This window comes from Malus domestica, chromosome 13 (genome assembly GCF_042453785.1).
Source record: "Malus domestica chromosome 13, GDT2T_hap1".
NCBI classification, from domain to species: domain Eukaryota; kingdom Viridiplantae; phylum Streptophyta; class Magnoliopsida; order Rosales; family Rosaceae; genus Malus; species Malus domestica.
Genome location: NC_091673.1, coordinates 23,766,929 through 23,783,848, shown reverse-complemented (window position 1 = coordinate 23,783,848; position 16,920 = coordinate 23,766,929). Strand labels below are relative to the sequence as shown.

Here is a 16,920-nt window from a genome sequence, read left to right as displayed (position 1 = left end):
TTTGGGTGCAGAGATTTCTTCTGTATCCTCAATGACAACGGGACCCTCTGCTTCTAAGATGCCGTCTCCAGCGTTGTTCTTTTTCCTTGGAGGGCTAGTCACGCTCATAATATTGCTAGTTCTTCTATTTGTCTTTCGGAAAAAGATCAAACCAGAAGATATTAAGAAATTGGTAGCAGTAGTGAGAAGGCAACCTGCAGGTTGTACTATAATTTCAAAATTAACTAACCAACATTTTAGTAAGACCTCAATCATAATATTCTGTATTCTTATATGCAGCATCGACAGATGTTTTCAGTGGGAACCTTCGAACAATAACCTACTTCGACTTTAAGACATTGAAGAAGGCAACCAAGAACTTTCATTCTGCTAATCTCCTTGGAGTAGGTGGATTTGGCCCTGTGTATCAGGTACGATTACTGAATCCACAGAACCAATATTGGTGGCACTTTTTATTTTTCTTGAATGTGCGAGTTTGAGACATCCATTCAAACCACAACTTACTACATGTAATTTCATTGAACCCGTAAGGTTACTAAAACAATCAATCCAGAGTAGTGCAGGTGGCCAGGCTGCAAGAGCAAAGATATAAGTTGAAATTATAACACCCTTGGAAAAAGTAAAAACAAAACTTTTGGTTTTTTTCGGAGAACACATTTTCTTCGGATTTTAAGGCATATACGGTGGATTCCTATTATTTCTAATTCTCTTTTGTATCTTTTTGTTTAGGGGAGACTAGGAGATGGGAAGTTAATTGCTGCTAAGAAATTGTGCCTTAACAAATCCCAACAAGGAGAATCAGAGTTTCTTACAGAGGTAAAGTTGATCACAAGCGTCCAACACAAGAACTTGGTTCGTCTAATTGGATGCTGCTCTGATGGGCCTCAACGGCTGCTTGTGTATGAATACATGAAAAACAGGAGCTTGGACCTCATTATTTATGGTATTACATATTCACTACTTTGCATTCAATCGATCTCTATATTGGTTGTTTCCGTCACCCATAAATATAGTTCTTATGTATTTAACACTTAGACCTGGTGCAAAGAAATCATTAAACCTTTGAGTATACGTATTACTTGTAATTATTCTTGACGGGAAACAGGAAAGAGTGGTCAGTTCTTGAAATGGAGCACCAGGTTCCAGATAATTGTCGGTATTGCTCGAGGGTTACAATATCTACACGAGGATTCCCCATTAAGAATTATCCACAGAGATATCAAGGCAAGTAACATTCTTCTCGATGACAAATTCCAACCGAGGATTGGAGATTTCGGGTTGGCTAGGTTCTTCCCTGAAGACCAAGCTTATCTTAGTACCACATTTGCTGGAACTTTGTAAGTCCTTCATCTAATTTGATATTCCATAAGGCCCTTTCACAAGTCATTAATTAGATGGCACATTCAGTACATTCGTTCAAGATTTCATGTGCATATAAGACAAATGTAGAGTGTGAAATCTGATAAATGACTCATGAAGGCACCAAATGATACTACAGTACCTAATATAAATCATCTTTCTTCAGAGGTTATACGGCACCGGAATATGCTATTAGAGGAGAATTGTCTGAAAAGGCGGACATCTATAGTTTTGGGGTTCTTGTGCTCGAAATAATCAGCGGTAGAAGAAACACAGATCTCACTTTATCATCAGAAATGCAATACCTCCCTGAATATGTAGGTCGTTCTATACTTTTAAGTAATTCTTACTTGCATAGAAACTTACTGATCATTCTGTTAATATATAATCTTGCCACTGACCTTTTTGGCTTTAAAATGTAGGCATGGAAATTATTTGAGACGGCGAATGTGATTAATCTAATAGATCCAAAAATGAAAGAAGACGGATATGTGGAAAGGGATGTTTTGCAAACAATCCAAGTAGCCTTCTTGTGCCTTCAGCCTCACGCAAACTTGAGACCCCCAATGTCGGAGGTTGTAGCAATGTTAACGTGCAAAGTGCAAATGACTGGAACACCTATGAAACCCGCCTTCTTGGACAGAATGCGAACGAAAGATCAGAACATTTCGTGGGATACTATAACTGAGGCTTTCCCATCTCCCTTGCAGAGTGAGTCTCCCTCAGTAGCTAAACCATCAACTTGACGACATTTCAGGTTTCCTGTATTCCCGAGGAAAATTAAAAACAGTATATGAGGTCTTCATGCACACGGTAACATTTGAAATGCAGCTACAAATGATTTGGTTTGTTTTGTTTCCCCTCCTAAGTTTTCACATATACGTCATTTAGTTTTTTAATTTTCATAGAAAGGGGTCTGCTTGGTGGTAAATATTTTGTTACCTGCACCTGGAGATTCAAAAGATGTTACATGTTAATCGCTGAAGATTGAAGATCCACTTTTGAGGAGCTTAGGACAGTGATTGTGATTTGTGTTCCTATATACCATATTAAAATATGTAACACAGATCTTTTAGGATCCTCAAAAGAAATTTTGTAAGCTTTATACAACAGAATTACTTGTACTTGTATGCTTTAAGTAGGTATGTATTGCCTTTTCATGCTCATGACTTGCAATTTAAATCAATGAACTTGTATATAGATACATCGGCACAAGTTCGAATTCCTCCCACCCATATTTATCAAAAAGTAAAATTACAGCTGCACACATTCTTCACATAATTGAAGGAGTTTTTTTAGTTCAAATCTCATTAATAATCGTTGTTATTGTAGAGATGTAAATTTCGTTGTATACAAAAGGTGCATCACAAAGCTTCATGTGGCATATGACTCATCACAAATGGACAAGTCATCAATAACATGTGGCACAAATCAAGCAAAGAAGTGTAAAACATTCCCAAAATTTGGCAGAAAGGAGCAAATCCCCCTTAAAATCGGCAAGGGGCCCAAAGTCTCTCAAAACCGGAAAGAAAGCCAAAGCATCTTCACAAAACAAGCAAGAATTGAAGATTACTCACAAATAGGGAACAAGGCCTATAAATTTTGGCCAAGCAAGGGAAAGTGGCTAAAATTAAGACACAAAACATGCCTAAATTCTCCCATGGACGAATCAAGACATCAAAGCCAAATCCATCCAAAGGCAAACTTTGAGAAGTCTATAAATACAAGGTCCCAAGACCCACAAAGGGGTTGAAAATTACACATTGAGAAGAACCTCTGCACAAATCTTTGAAGACTAATACGTTGTCAAAGCTCTGTTCCAAGAACGTGCAACCAAAGCCAAAGCTTTATGTTGACCAAAACCAAAGCACTCCTTGAAGAATCAACAAACACTTGTGCCGATTTGTTCAAGACTTTGTTGCAAGCTCAAAACTTGTAATGACGTTCGATTCAAGATCAAGTCACCAAGACCCTTGAATCAACAAAGTCCTACATCAACATCACCTTTGCCGTAACCCTAAAACTGAGGTAAAGACTATCCACACATTGTTTCAAGCTTAAAACTTGAAGCAATCATTCAACCATTCGTCCGAGATTAAGTCATCGCGACCCTTGGATTAACAACCTACGCATCTACATCAAATTGGAAAGACTGAATTAGAGGAAAATTGTAAACATAGATTGTAACCTTACAAATTCATCAATACAAATGTATTTTGTACACGTGTTCTCATTTCATTCGATACAGAATTTTCATGTTTACAAATTTGGCGCTCTTGGTGGGACTTCTTAGCCTCTCATATTTGTCTTCAAATAGACAAGAAATATACATGACATCAAGAAAGGATCAAGTTGTTCCCACAACCAACGTGAATAGCAAGCACATCCTTGTCGCAAGTGGTGGCACTTTGGGCGTCACAACCCGAAGCAAGGCAAGAGCTCTCTCTGCCGTGCCTTCCACCCCTACATCAACTCTGCTGAAGGAGTAAGAGAAACCGAGGCACGAGCTCGTGATCACCTTGGCCTCGCTAAGGGCGCTAAAGGAAGAAAGCTTAAGGAGGTACTCTGAGTCATTGACTTCTGATGTCGACTCAAGCAGCAGCTTGTATCCCGTAGCTATGCAAGTCATGACTATTGGTGCAACTTCTATTGAGGAGCAGCTGGCTTAAATGAATGAAGTAATTGCAAGGCTAACAAGGACCGCGGAGGAAAATGACTTGGAAATTGCTACACTCGTTAACCGACTAGAGGCACAACATGACGAAAAAGCTAACCACGACCCAAAGGTTGACCCACAAAAGAAGGAAACTGACGAAGATGAGGAGCCTTCGATAGAAAAAGCCAAGGAGAAGCTGGACCAAGCAACGGCGCTCATGGGATCTCTCTCTATTCAGCAGCTACATGAGATGATCACTAGCACCATCAAGGCACAGTACAAATGGAGCTTACATGACTTCGTTTTGTATTTAAAGCCTTACTTTAAGAAGATTGATGCTTTAAGGATGCCAAGGGGTTATCAGCTGCCAAAATTCATGCAATTCGATGGAAAGGGCAATTCTAAACAACATATTGCCCATTTCATCGAAACTTGCAACAACACTGGGACAGAGGGAGACTACCTCGTCAAGCAATTAGTGCGCTCGCTGAAAGGTAATGCCTTTGACTGGTAGATCGACCTCGAGCCCGAAGTTATCAATAGCTGGGACCAGCTTAAAAGGGAATTCCTCAACTGCTTCTATAGTACTCGCCGCACCGTAAACATGCTGGAGTTGACAAATACGAAGCAGTGGAAGGACGAACTTGTCATTGACTACATAAGTCTGGATTGCAAATATCGATTTTCTGAAACCTTTGCCATTGAGATGTGTGTTCAAGGCATGCACTGGGGGTTACATTACATCCGTTAAGGCATAAAACTGAGAATGTTTAAGGAGTTGGCAACTCGATCCCACGACATGGAGCTAAGTATCGCTAATCATGGGAAAAAAAAGCCAATCACCAACTTCAAGAAAGACAAGGTGTTTACTCCGAAGGTGGACAAGCAGGGAAGAAGCCCGCCAAGGAAGCTTTTACCTTCAGTGCTACCCCCATCAAGATCTCCTCCATGCCAGTCAAAATCTCCTCCAAGAATAAAGCAAATGAGATAAAGAGAGGTAAGCCTCTTCGCACCCAAGATAGGTACAAAAACACCTTAAGGGAACTAAAGCAAAAAACTTACCCTTTTCTAGACTCCGACGTGGCCGCAATGCTAGACAACCTGTTGGAGAAGAAAGTAATTGAGCTGCCTGAATGAAAGTGCCCCGAAGAGATGAATCATGTTAATGATCCTATGTACTGCAAATACCATCGTATCGTGAGTCATTCGATTGGCAAATGCTTTGTCCTTAAGGAGCTTATCATGAAGTTGGCACAATAAGGGCAAATTGAACTTGACCTTGAAGACATGACCACAACTCACACTACTACGATTGTGTTTGGATCATTTGATCCTGTGCCTTTCCAAGTGATGCATGCCCATTCCCGTCCATGGTCAAGTTGCACGGCACCTTCTGCATAACCATCGCTGAGGGCAAACGACCAAGATGCACCTACCGACAACGAATAAAGGTGGACTTTGGTAACTTACAAAAAGACAAGGAAGCCAAGACCATAAGCCACACTGCCAAATGTGGAACAAGGGAGAAAACACTGCCGCCGTAACAATAGGAAAACCAAAAGAAACATAAGAACTACTAAACCAACGTACGCTGGGGAACCTATGAAGCAAGAGCCATGCATTCCCGTCCCCTTGCACGTGTATTTCCCGAAGAACTTCTTCCGATAGTGCATTACCGTTGCCATTTATATGGTTAAAATAAAGATAGAAGAGCCCTCAAAGGGCAAAGCTATTGCCATTGAGGAAGAGAAAACTCCCACGCCCAAAGAAAGCATGTTGGCACACTTTAGCATCGAGGAGGCACTACGACTGCCCAAGGAGATGCGAAAAGCACTAGTATCGGTCTTGGCGAGTCCAGACAACCACAAGGTGCAAGAAAGCAAGGACAAAGGCTTGAAGCTTCAGCCACATGAATATGCCACATGCCGTGCCACCCATGACGCAATCAACTTCACTGAAGAAGACTTGTTTTTAGGGTCAAAGCCTCACAACTGTCCGCTCTTTGTCTTTGGGTACGTGAAGGAGAACAAAATCAATTGCATGCTTGTGGATGGTGGATAGGCCATAAACATCATGCCAAAGTCAACAATGACCATAATCGACATTAAGGTGGATGAATTATCTTGAAGCTGTCTGCTAATCCAAGGTTTTAACCAAGGAGGAAAAAAAGCAATAGGCAAGATCTGAGTCGAGATGACCATTGGCGAACTCAAGTCAAACACTCTATTCCATGTGATTGACGTGAAAAATTCCTACAGCTTGATCTTAGGAAGGCCATGGATCCACGAAAATGGAGTAGCGTCGTCCACCTTCCACCAATGCTTAAAATTTTACCTAGAAGGAGTGAAGGCACCAGGCCATTCACCGAAGCTGAATCACACTTCGCAGATGCCAAGTTTTACATAGATGAAGACATGGTGCCAGAAGCTCTTCTAAAAGAGATCAAATCCACAGGCAAAATCGCACCTAAGAAACAAGAGTGGCAAACTATGCCCAAGAAGCAAGAAGCGGAAGCTGTGCCATCTTCAAGCAAAAATGATGATGAGCCTGTCAAACCCATAACAAACAAATGGAGTGTGACGGCCTCAAAAGGATCAAACACACCAGTCTTCCGATACATCCCATGTCGAGAAGAAAGAATGGGCAATCCCCATTCGAAACTGGAACAAGCCAAGCCGACACACAGTTGCACAAGGACGATGTAAAGCTACTCAAGGCAAATGCAGTTTTACCTCTGACATAGCTAGGTAACGCTAAAGTTTCAAAACCAACACAAGGTTTCATAAAACCCCTGCCAAAGGGGGCGGAACCAAGCTCTCTTCAAACCAAGAGGACTGAATAAGGTTTCGCCCTAAACGCCTACAAACTCATGTCAAAGTCTGGGTACGATTTAGCCTCCTCTTCAAATCTTGGAAAGAAGAATGTAAACACCGTCAACGACGAAGAATATAAGCTCAACAAGACTCAAAAGAAGTTGAAGGAGCATGGTTACGGGGTTGACAACAATAAAGCTGGACTTAGCTTCACACCAAATACACCGGTGAAGATTTCAAGCAAATCGAAAAACGTTAGCCCTCAAACATCAGTCTTTGGTAGGCTGCATTGGTAGTCAAGATCGAACTTCCATCTTTAAACGGCTTAACACGCTAACACCCCAAAGCTCTATTTTCGAAAGGTTGTCAAAACTGAAGAAACAAAGCAACACGGCTAGCTTTCCTCTACAACGGTCTGCCTTAGAAAGACTTGAAGAAACCAAGAAGCCTTCTAGAAAAAGGAAAACAACACCAAAGGAAGAAAAGCTCGACAGTTTAGCAAAAAAAAAACGATGTTCGAAGCTTGATTCCTTCAAGGATGAAACGCCAATCAACCTTGGAGGTTGACAGAAAAGGAAAATTGAAGGTAATGAGGCACACCATCATCCACATTGGCCAATCTTCATGCCAACAAGCCCAAGAGGACGACACTGACGAGGAGGTCTAAGATGTCTTCCACATCACGATCCAAGAAGACAAAGAAGAAGAAATCCCCGAGGAGGACGTCACTGCTACGCTACCATAACACGAGGATGGGGGCAAGCCATAGTTAATGATCTCAAGGCGCTCAACTTAGGCACAAACGAAGAACCGAAGCCTATCTTCGTAAGTGCACTACTAAGTGCGGATGAGATCGATGAGTACTACCAACTGCTCTTGAAGTACAAAGATGTCTTTGCGTAGACTTACAATGAAATGCTCGGCCCTGACCCTACCATCCCCGTGCATCATCTTGCAGTCAAGCTTGGAGCGTGATCGATAAAGCAAACTTAAAGACATTATCGATCTGAGCTCATCCCACAAATTGAGGTTGAGGTTGAGATTGACAAGCTAATCGAAGCAGGCTTCATTCGAGAGGTGTAATACCTTAAGTAGATCTCCAAAATCGTCATTGTCCTTAAGAAATTTGGACAAATATGTGTTTGTGTAAACTTTTGAGAACTCAACGATGCTTGCTCGAAGGATGACTTTCCTTTGCCAATCTTCGAAATCATGGTGGATGCAACCACTGGCCACAAAGCACTATCATTCATGGACGACTCATCTAGATACAACCAAATTCGCAGGGCTCCCGAAGATGAGGAACTAATAGCATTTTGCACTCCAAAAGGTATTTATTGCTACAAGGTAATGCCCTTTGGTCTGAAGAACGCTGAAGCTACATATCAACGCGCAATGCAAAAGATCTTCAACAACATGTTGCACAAAAATAGAGATATGATAACTTAATAGATTTACGAATGGTGTTCGACAAAATAGGACACTACAACCTCAAAATGAACCCGTTGAAATGTGCATTTGGCGTCACTTCTGGGAAGTTCCTCAACTTCATTGTCACACACCGTGGCATTGAAGTGGACTAGCAAAAAATCAAGGCCATTTAAAGCATGCCTGAGCCAAGGAACTTACACAAGCTGAAAAGCCTACAAGAACAGCTTGCCTTCATCAGACGCTTCATCTCTAACCTCGCTGGACATTGTTAACCCTTTAGTCGACTCATGAAGAAGGATGCTCCGTTCATATGGGATGACGCCAGCCGCAATGCCTTCGAGAGCATAAAACAATACCTGGCAAGCCCACCTATCTTAGGAGCATTCATGCTTGGAAAGCCACTCATCCTATACATTGCTGCACAAGAAGGTTCCATTGGAGCACTCTTAGCACAAGAAAATGAAGACCAAAAGGAAAGAGCACTCTACTACCTAGGTATAACTCTTACTGGTACTGAGCTTAACTATTCACAGATCGAGAAGATGTGCCTTGCCCTAGTCTTTGTCATCCAAAAGCTAAGACACTACATGCATGCTTACATCATCCACTTGGTTGCTAAAGCTGACCCAGTCAAGTACGTTATGTCTAAACCCGTTCTAACAGGGCAACTAGCTAAATGGGCATTCCTTTTCAATCAATACGAGATCATATATGTCCTAGCTAAAGCCGTCAAGGGACAAGTACTAGCAGACTTCCTTGCCGATCATTTAATCCTAGCCGATTGGAACATCTTAGACAACTTTCGTAACGATGAGGTGTTCGACATCGACATCTTCCTGACATGGACAATGTTCTTCGACGGATTCGCACGAGCAGACAGAATGGGGGCAGGAGTAGTATTCATGTCACCATAAAGACAAGTACTACCTTATTCCTTCCGATTAAGTGAGTTGTGCTCCAACACCATCTCCGAGTACCAAGCACTGATTATTTGACTCCAATGGCAATCGACATGGAAATTACAACGCTAGAAGTGTATGGTGGCTCCAAGCTCATAATCAATCAACTCTTGACTGAATATGAGGTAAGGAAATATGATCTCGTCCTATACTTCTGGGTAGCAACTCAACTGCTACAAAAGTTTGAGGCCATGATGCTGGAACATGTGCCAACAAAAGAAAATCAAATGGTGGACGCTCTCGCTAACTTAGCCTCAAGTATAGCACTAGGAGAAGACGAAGCTGCAGACGTGCTAGTTTGCCAAAGATGGGTGATCCCACTTGTCACTGAAATGTTAATAAATGACACAAACATCATCTCAATACTTCCAGTCAACATTAAAGAGTGGAGGTAGCCGTTGATCGACTACTTGGAGCATGTAAAGTTTCCAGACGATCCTAGACACCGCTCTAAAATACGTCGATGAGCACATCACTTCATCTACCACAAAGAAACACTTTACCGATGCTCTTTTGAATGAGTACTTCTAAGATGCCTAAGTGAGGAAGAAGCCAATCAAGCCATGGAATAAGCATACTCAGGCGTATGTGGAGCGCATCAGTCTGGACCAAAGCTACATTTCTAGCTCAAAAGACTGGGTTATCACTGGCCAAACATGGTGAATGATTGCCTGGAATACGCCAAAAGGTGCCAAGCTTGCCAATTCCACGCCAACTTTATACATCAACCATCTGAGCCTTTACACCCTACAGTTGCCTCATGGCCGTTTGATGCATGGGGATTGGACATCGTAGGACCAATCGTACCAAAACCATCTGCTGGAGAAGCCTACATCCTAGCCGTAACAGAGTACTTCTCAAAGTGGGCTGAAGTCGTATCCCTAAGGGAAGTGAAAAGGAAATTGTTGTCTATTTCATCAAAGAGCATATTATCTATCGATATGGTGTGCCTCGTTACATCATCACTGACAATAGAAAACAGTTATCTAACCGACTTATGGACGAGCTTTATGAGAAATATAAGTTCAAGTAGCACAAGTCTTCCATGTGTCATGTTCTGGCCAATGGTTTTGCGGAAGCATTCAACAAAACGATATGCAACCTCCTAAAGAAGGTGATCGGCCGAACAAAGAGAGATTGGCATGAAAGAATAAGTGAAGCATTTTGGGCATATAAGACTACACATAGGACTCCTACCCAAGCTATGCCTTATTCTCTCGCATATGGTGTGGAAGCTATTCTACCGCTCGAAAGTCAAATCCCCTTACTAAGGATGGCTATACAAGAAGGCTTGACTAAAGAGGAAAACGCAAAGCTACGACTTCAAGAGTTGGAAGCACTCCACGAAATGAGACTCGAAGCTCAACAACACTTGGAATGCTGCTAAGCATGGCTATCCAAGGCATTCAACAAGAAGGTCCACCCAAGGTTTTTCCAAACTAGAGATCTTGTCTTGGCATTACGAAGGCCTATCATTATAACTCACAAGACAAAAATCAAGTTCACGTCAAAGTGGGATGGACATTACGTAATATAAGAGGTCTACACTAATGACACCTACTTAATCATGGTGGAAGAGGGTTTAAAGATCAGTCCCATCAATAGCAGATTCTTGAAGCGTTACTACCTTTAAAACAAACAAACAAAGCTCATCGCCTGCATAAGCCTAAATTGCACACGGTACAATGCTCCTTGTTTGCATGAGCTTAAAAGGCGACACTTAATGCTTCTCACCTGTATAAGCCTAAACTGTACACAACAACAATGCTCCTTGTCCACATGAACTTAAAAGGCGACACCCGTTGCTCCTGGCTTGCAAAAGCATAAACTGTGTACAGTAAAATCACCATCAAAATCGTCAAAACCATCTAAACAATCCATCACTCATTTGAACTACGTCATGACTTGATCCCTCCTCAAAAAAGGGTACGTAGGCAACTTGAAACTTCAAAACTTCAAGTACAGTCACATCATCAACAAAAAACACAAACACTTTGAAGAATAAAGAGTAAATTCAAGAATATGGAAACTTTATTTCTTTAAAGGAGGAATTTGGCTACAAAGCCTTGTTACAAGATGAGGAAAAAAAAAAAAAAAAAAAAAAAAAACAAACAAAGAAGGCTTCAAGCACAAAAAAAAAGGAAGACACTACTTGAAAGCTATGTCCCTAAAACTACGACGACAATCTTTAAGCAAGCATTCCAAAGTCTTCAAAGTCTCTACATCGGTGGGAGACAAGGTGGGAATTTCCATGGCGGTGCCTTTCTCTTGCTCTAGGCATGAAACCTCCTATTGCTGCTAAGAAAGTGTAGCTTCCTACTCCGAGAGAACGCCTTGAAGTCGTGATGCTTCGGTTTCCAACTACTCTTGCTCACGCGCCAATGCTTCTAGATGTGCTTGGATGGAAGCCAAATAAGTCCCTGTATCTTGATAACCTTCCGAAGCAGCTTGCTGAGAAGACTGAACTTGGGCAATTGATAAGTCTATTGTTGCAAGCTATTAAACTCTAACCTCTGGACTCAACTTTTTCGAGGAAATAGCATGCAAGAAAGAATACTCAGTCGAGGCCACCATAAATTTGGCAATCTTGACTCTCAAGAGTGAGGAATCAATGTTAAGGTTGTCAATCATAGAAACAAGCCTCAACAAGTCCTCATTGAGCAACGCAAGATCCTCCAATGGGCACTTTACAATCCTCTTCTCAATGTGGCTCTTGATATCCATGCCCGGGTGAAGGTTGATGCGATGGATAAGTTGCTCAGTGCCATTAAGGTTTGACACTCTAAGCAAGATCTCGGAGCTAGCTAACAAAGGTGTTGGATGCATGACGGGCTCTTGCATACCTTCACCTACACACAGTAAACTTGGGCAACTTGGCGGGTTTGTAATAAGCTCTGCATTAGGCGGGTCTCCAATCTCCTCGTCTGTGGGTAGACTGCTTCCAAATAGCATTTCCGTAAAGGAATGAACACCCATGTTTACCAAATCAAAAGAACAAGAAGGCCTAGCCTAAAGAAGACAAAGAAAGATGTTAGAAACACAAGCTAAACCAATGAAAACAGAAGAAATCACAAGAAAGAAGGAAATACATACATCTTTCTCAAGTGACGCACGACCATCAAATTAAGGAGGCCTAAACACTTTCTTCTACTTATGATGAAAATTGACATCACTGTCATCCTGAGCACCTTCAAGCGGTTGCTTGTTCAAAACTTGTTAACGTTGCCGCAAAACAAGCTCATCTTCGTGCAAGTCAACTTCATCACCCGCATTTTCAGAAGCATCTAAGTGCTAAGAAGAAAAATACGGGCATTGAAAAGCTAAGGCCACAGGTCCATCTTGCAAAGGAGCTGTGCTCGTATAATCGAAAGGTGCCAGCTATGTAGGAACCATAAAATGACCTTGTCTCGGCTTATTATTGCATGAACGAGAAGAATTGGTGCCACTTACCTACGTGGGCACGGGTCATTAGATTACTCTTGAACTCGTCCTTGGCCGGTAGGGTGATAGAAGTATTTATGCATACATGGGTATAAGACTCCTAATGCATATACACGGCTTGCAAAGATTATGACTGTGTGTTTTCCTTCAACTTGCTTGGCACATGTTGGACAAAGCCAAATTGCCTGCTGAAATGGTGATGACTATACGGCTGAACAATACATCGGTCTCTTTGTTGCAAAGAAACATACCCCAAGCGAAGACTTGTAAGATAAGACAAGTCTGAGAAACAAAGGTGTGAATCATCTATGAGGCCTCGCTGCACTGAGCCAACCATTGCCAGATGATCCATTCTCAAACCTTCACAGCTTTTAAACAATGTTTGCACTTACAAATCATCAAGGCTCTTTGTAAAAATTACGCTAGAGTACTTTGTCATCAAAGGCCCCAACTTGGCTGAAGTTGACGAAGAAGGCCTTGACTTGTATAAAGTTGACAAAGAAAAATAAGTGCCAAAATACTCACCCAATCAACCATACACATAGTGGTAGGGGAGTACCACAATACAATCTTCAGTGCTCGCTGAGTTCAAAACAATACTCAAGCCGTCATAAATATTGGCTAAGATCGAAATGGCGAGGCTAAAAGATTCACCTGCAGCCATCTTGGTAGCGACTTTAAAGACTCCAGGATGGATACCGTTGACGTTATCTTTGGGGAAAACAAACTTACAAAGCCAACAAGCTAAGAAAGCGGCTAGGTAAGATTCTTCTACATGCTCTGACGCTATGCCAAGTTCGTCAATCACTTTCAACTCAGTAGAAGCATGGTGCTCAGTTGAACCAATGACACCTGATGGATCTAAGTCTCCCTTTGGCTTGGTTTTCTTGTTGCGGCTACTTTTCTTGGAAGGCTTCTTATACTTCTTGGCACCCTAATACCAAAATAAGATCCATGAAGATATCTTTACGCCTGACTTACCTTAAGGCTCCTGGGAAAGCTTGTGATACGCCCAAAACAAATAGCGGCAACTCGCAGGCAATCCTTGGCTATTGCGATGAGAAAATTCCTCCACACTAGGAACAACCTCGTTATAAAACTTACCATGGATCAGCAAGCCTTCTATCTTGTGGAGATCCCAAAGTGAAATTGAAATCTCCCCTTAAGCCATGTGAAGTGTGTTGGTCGCTGAATACCAATGCTAGAAAAAGCATGAATGACAGAAAGATGATGATCATAACTAAACAAAAATGCGTATCTGGCATGATAAAGGCCCATGTTAGTAAGCACATCTTTGGATTAGCTCAAGACATCTTCAAGCCACTCCTAGTAAAACTCAGAAAAGACGGCTTCTCTAGTAGTCGACAAGGTGTTATTCCAAGTCATAGCTCCGTTATGGATGCGATCACCAAGAAGCTCAAATAAAGCCGGTGGATTGTCACCAACATGGTGCGAAGGATTCAAGATAAGAATCTTAGATGTACACACCTTCTTCTTCGTATTTGGTTGACCAAAATTTGTCACCTCCCAAGATACATCAGAAGACCACAACTTGATATGCATCGAGTTGTCTTTCGCAGGAAGAACAAGCTGCTTAGGGCCAGTCAGCGGTGCACAAAGCTTCAACGTTGTTCCCTTATCTTGCGAATCACCTTCCTTCGCAAGAATGGTGATGGTATTGCTCTTAAAACACTTGAAAAATACCATGGCTGCAAAAAAACAAACAAGGCAACATAAGCCTAAGAGTGGGGCGGCAAGAAGAAAAAAAAATTGCTTCACTAAAGCAAAAGACATGCGAAACAAACCTCGTGAACGTTGAAGGATGACAATGACAAAGTCACGACGACGAAACGAAGTTAGCCACAAAGCTTGAGCAGCACAGCAAAAAGGGTAGCTATAAGACGGTCATTCAAAGAACACTATAGCAGCAAAGAAAACCAAAATGTTACGCAATCGCACTACACAACCCCATAGCGATTACGCAAGCAGTTTCTTGCACTGCATGACAACGTCATCACCGAGGGAAACTGAGACCAAAAGGCACTACACATCATAACCTCACTGCAGTCTTTTACACAGCACCACACGATAAAAAGTGACGCACTACAACAAGCACCAAGCAGCAAAAGGCATGGCATCAATAAGAACAGTGCACACGACAAGGAATTGTTTTTGACAAAAATACACACCTAATTGTCCTATAAATAAGGGTCAATTGATTCTTAATGCTATAGGGAGAATACTTACCAAATAGCAAAACGAAAATAAAAAAAAGGTAGCACATTCCAAATGGATGAAGGAAGCAAATTCCAAGCAAAAATAAAAGGCAAGCTGATTTCAACACAAAGAAAAAAAAACATGTTGTTTTTGCAACAAAATCAGCAAAAAGAAGAAAAGGAAAGGGCTTTAAATTTCTAAAACATCAAAGGAAAGTACCTTTCCTTGCCAAATACAAAAGGGAATCCCTCCAAAGGAAGGAAAAGTCTTCAAGTTTCCCAAACCAAAAGGGAAAAACACCCTCTTGCCGTGGAAAAAGAAAAGGAAGAAAAAAAAAATGCAAATCCTACTTACCCAAGGACAAGCATTAAAGCTTTCCAAAACCTTGAAGGAAATCACCAAAGCATTCCAAAACCTTGAAGGAAATCATCAAAGTTTTCCAAAACCTTGAAGGAAATCACCCTCATTGCCAAAATTGAAGGAGGCTCCAACTTAATGAAGGAAAAAGCATTTTTTCTGACACCCATAAGGAAAAAATCCAAGCCTCAAAATACACCAAATGTATTTTGTCAAAAATTATGGAAAATCAATATGCACAATAAGTATGTGCCGATTTATCTATTTGCAAAATTTTCATTCAAGATCTAGCCTTTATGGCCCTTGAATTAAATTTTCATTTCATTCAAAATCAAGCCTCTACGGCCCTTGAAGAAAATTTTCATGTATTTCAAGATTAAGCCTCAACGGCCTTTGAAGAAAAATTTCATTTCTTTCAAGATCAAGGCTCTACTGCCCTTGAAGAAAACTTTCATTTTCACACAAGATCAAGCCTCTACAGCCCTTGAAGACAATTTTCATTTCATTCGAGACCAAACCTCAATGGGCCTTGAAGAAATGTTTCGTCCAAGAAATACACTTTAATGGCCCTTGACGAAATTCATCATGTCAATTCAAGAAATATGCCTCTACGGCCCTTGAAGAAGCAAACTAATTCAAGATCAAGTCTCGACGACCCTTAAGTTTTTACATTCACATTCCAGGACTTCAAAACACATTTCCCACATGGCACAAGCACGTGGCATATGACTTATCACAAATGAACAAGTCATCAATGACATGTGGCACAAATCAAGCAAGGGAACTGTAAAACATTCCCAATATTTGGCAGAAAGGAGAAAATTTGAAGCAATTGTTCATCACGACACTTGGATCAACAAACTACGCATCTACATCAAATTGGAAGATTGAATCAGAGGATAATTGTAAATAGAGATTGTAACCCTACAAATTAAAATCAATACAAATATACTTTGTACACGTGTTCTCGTTTCATTCGATACAAAAGTTTCGTGTTTACAAATTTGGCACGCCTAGTGAGATTTCTCTGCCTCTCATCTTTGTCTTTAAATCCACAAGAAGCGCAAATGGCATCAAGAAAGGATCAAGTTGTTCCCACAACCAACGCGAAGAGCAAGAACATCCTTGTCGTAAGTGGTGGCACTTTGGGCGTTACACCCCGAAGCAAGGCAAAAGCTCTCGCTGTCGTACCTTCCACCCCTACACAAAACCTACTAAAGGAACAAGAGTACCCGAGGCACGAACCCGTGATCACCTTGACCTCGCAAAGGGCGCCAAGGGAAGAAAGCCTGATAAGGTACTCTGAGTCCTTGACTTCCGATGCCGACTCAAGCAGCATCTCGTATCCCGCAGCCATGCAAGTCATGACTACTAGTGCGACTTCTATTAAGGATCAGCTGGCTCAAATGATTGAAGCCATTGCAAGGCTAATAAGAACCGTGGAGGAAAATGACTTGCAAATTGCCATACTCATCAATCGACTGGAGGCGCAGCATGACGAAAAAGCTAACTGTGACCCAAAGGCTGACCTACAAAAGAAAGAAACAGACGAAGATGAGGAGCCTCTGATAGAAAATGTTGAGGATAAGCTGGACCAAGCAATAACGCTCATGAGATCTTTATTTATCCAGCAGCTGCAGAAGATGATCACTAGAACCAACAAGGCGCAGTACGAAGGGAGCTCACA

At 41.6% G+C, this 16,920-nt stretch overlaps 1 protein-coding gene across 1 annotated transcript; it reads left to right on the top strand.

The window, feature by feature from the left end:
- The first annotated feature begins 58 nt into the window (after positions 1-58).
- On the top strand, positions 59-2,370 carry LOC114820417 (probable LRR receptor-like serine/threonine-protein kinase At1g56140). Its single transcript, XM_029091036.2, has 6 exons — positions 59-200; positions 280-410; positions 730-943; positions 1,106-1,337; positions 1,526-1,676; positions 1,782-2,370. The coding sequence occupies exons 1-6, from the start codon at positions 59-61 to the stop codon at positions 2,103-2,105; spliced, it is 1,194 nt and encodes a 397-aa protein (XP_028946869.2). The 3' UTR covers positions 2,106-2,370.
- Positions 2,371-16,920: the final 14,550 nt, after the last annotated feature.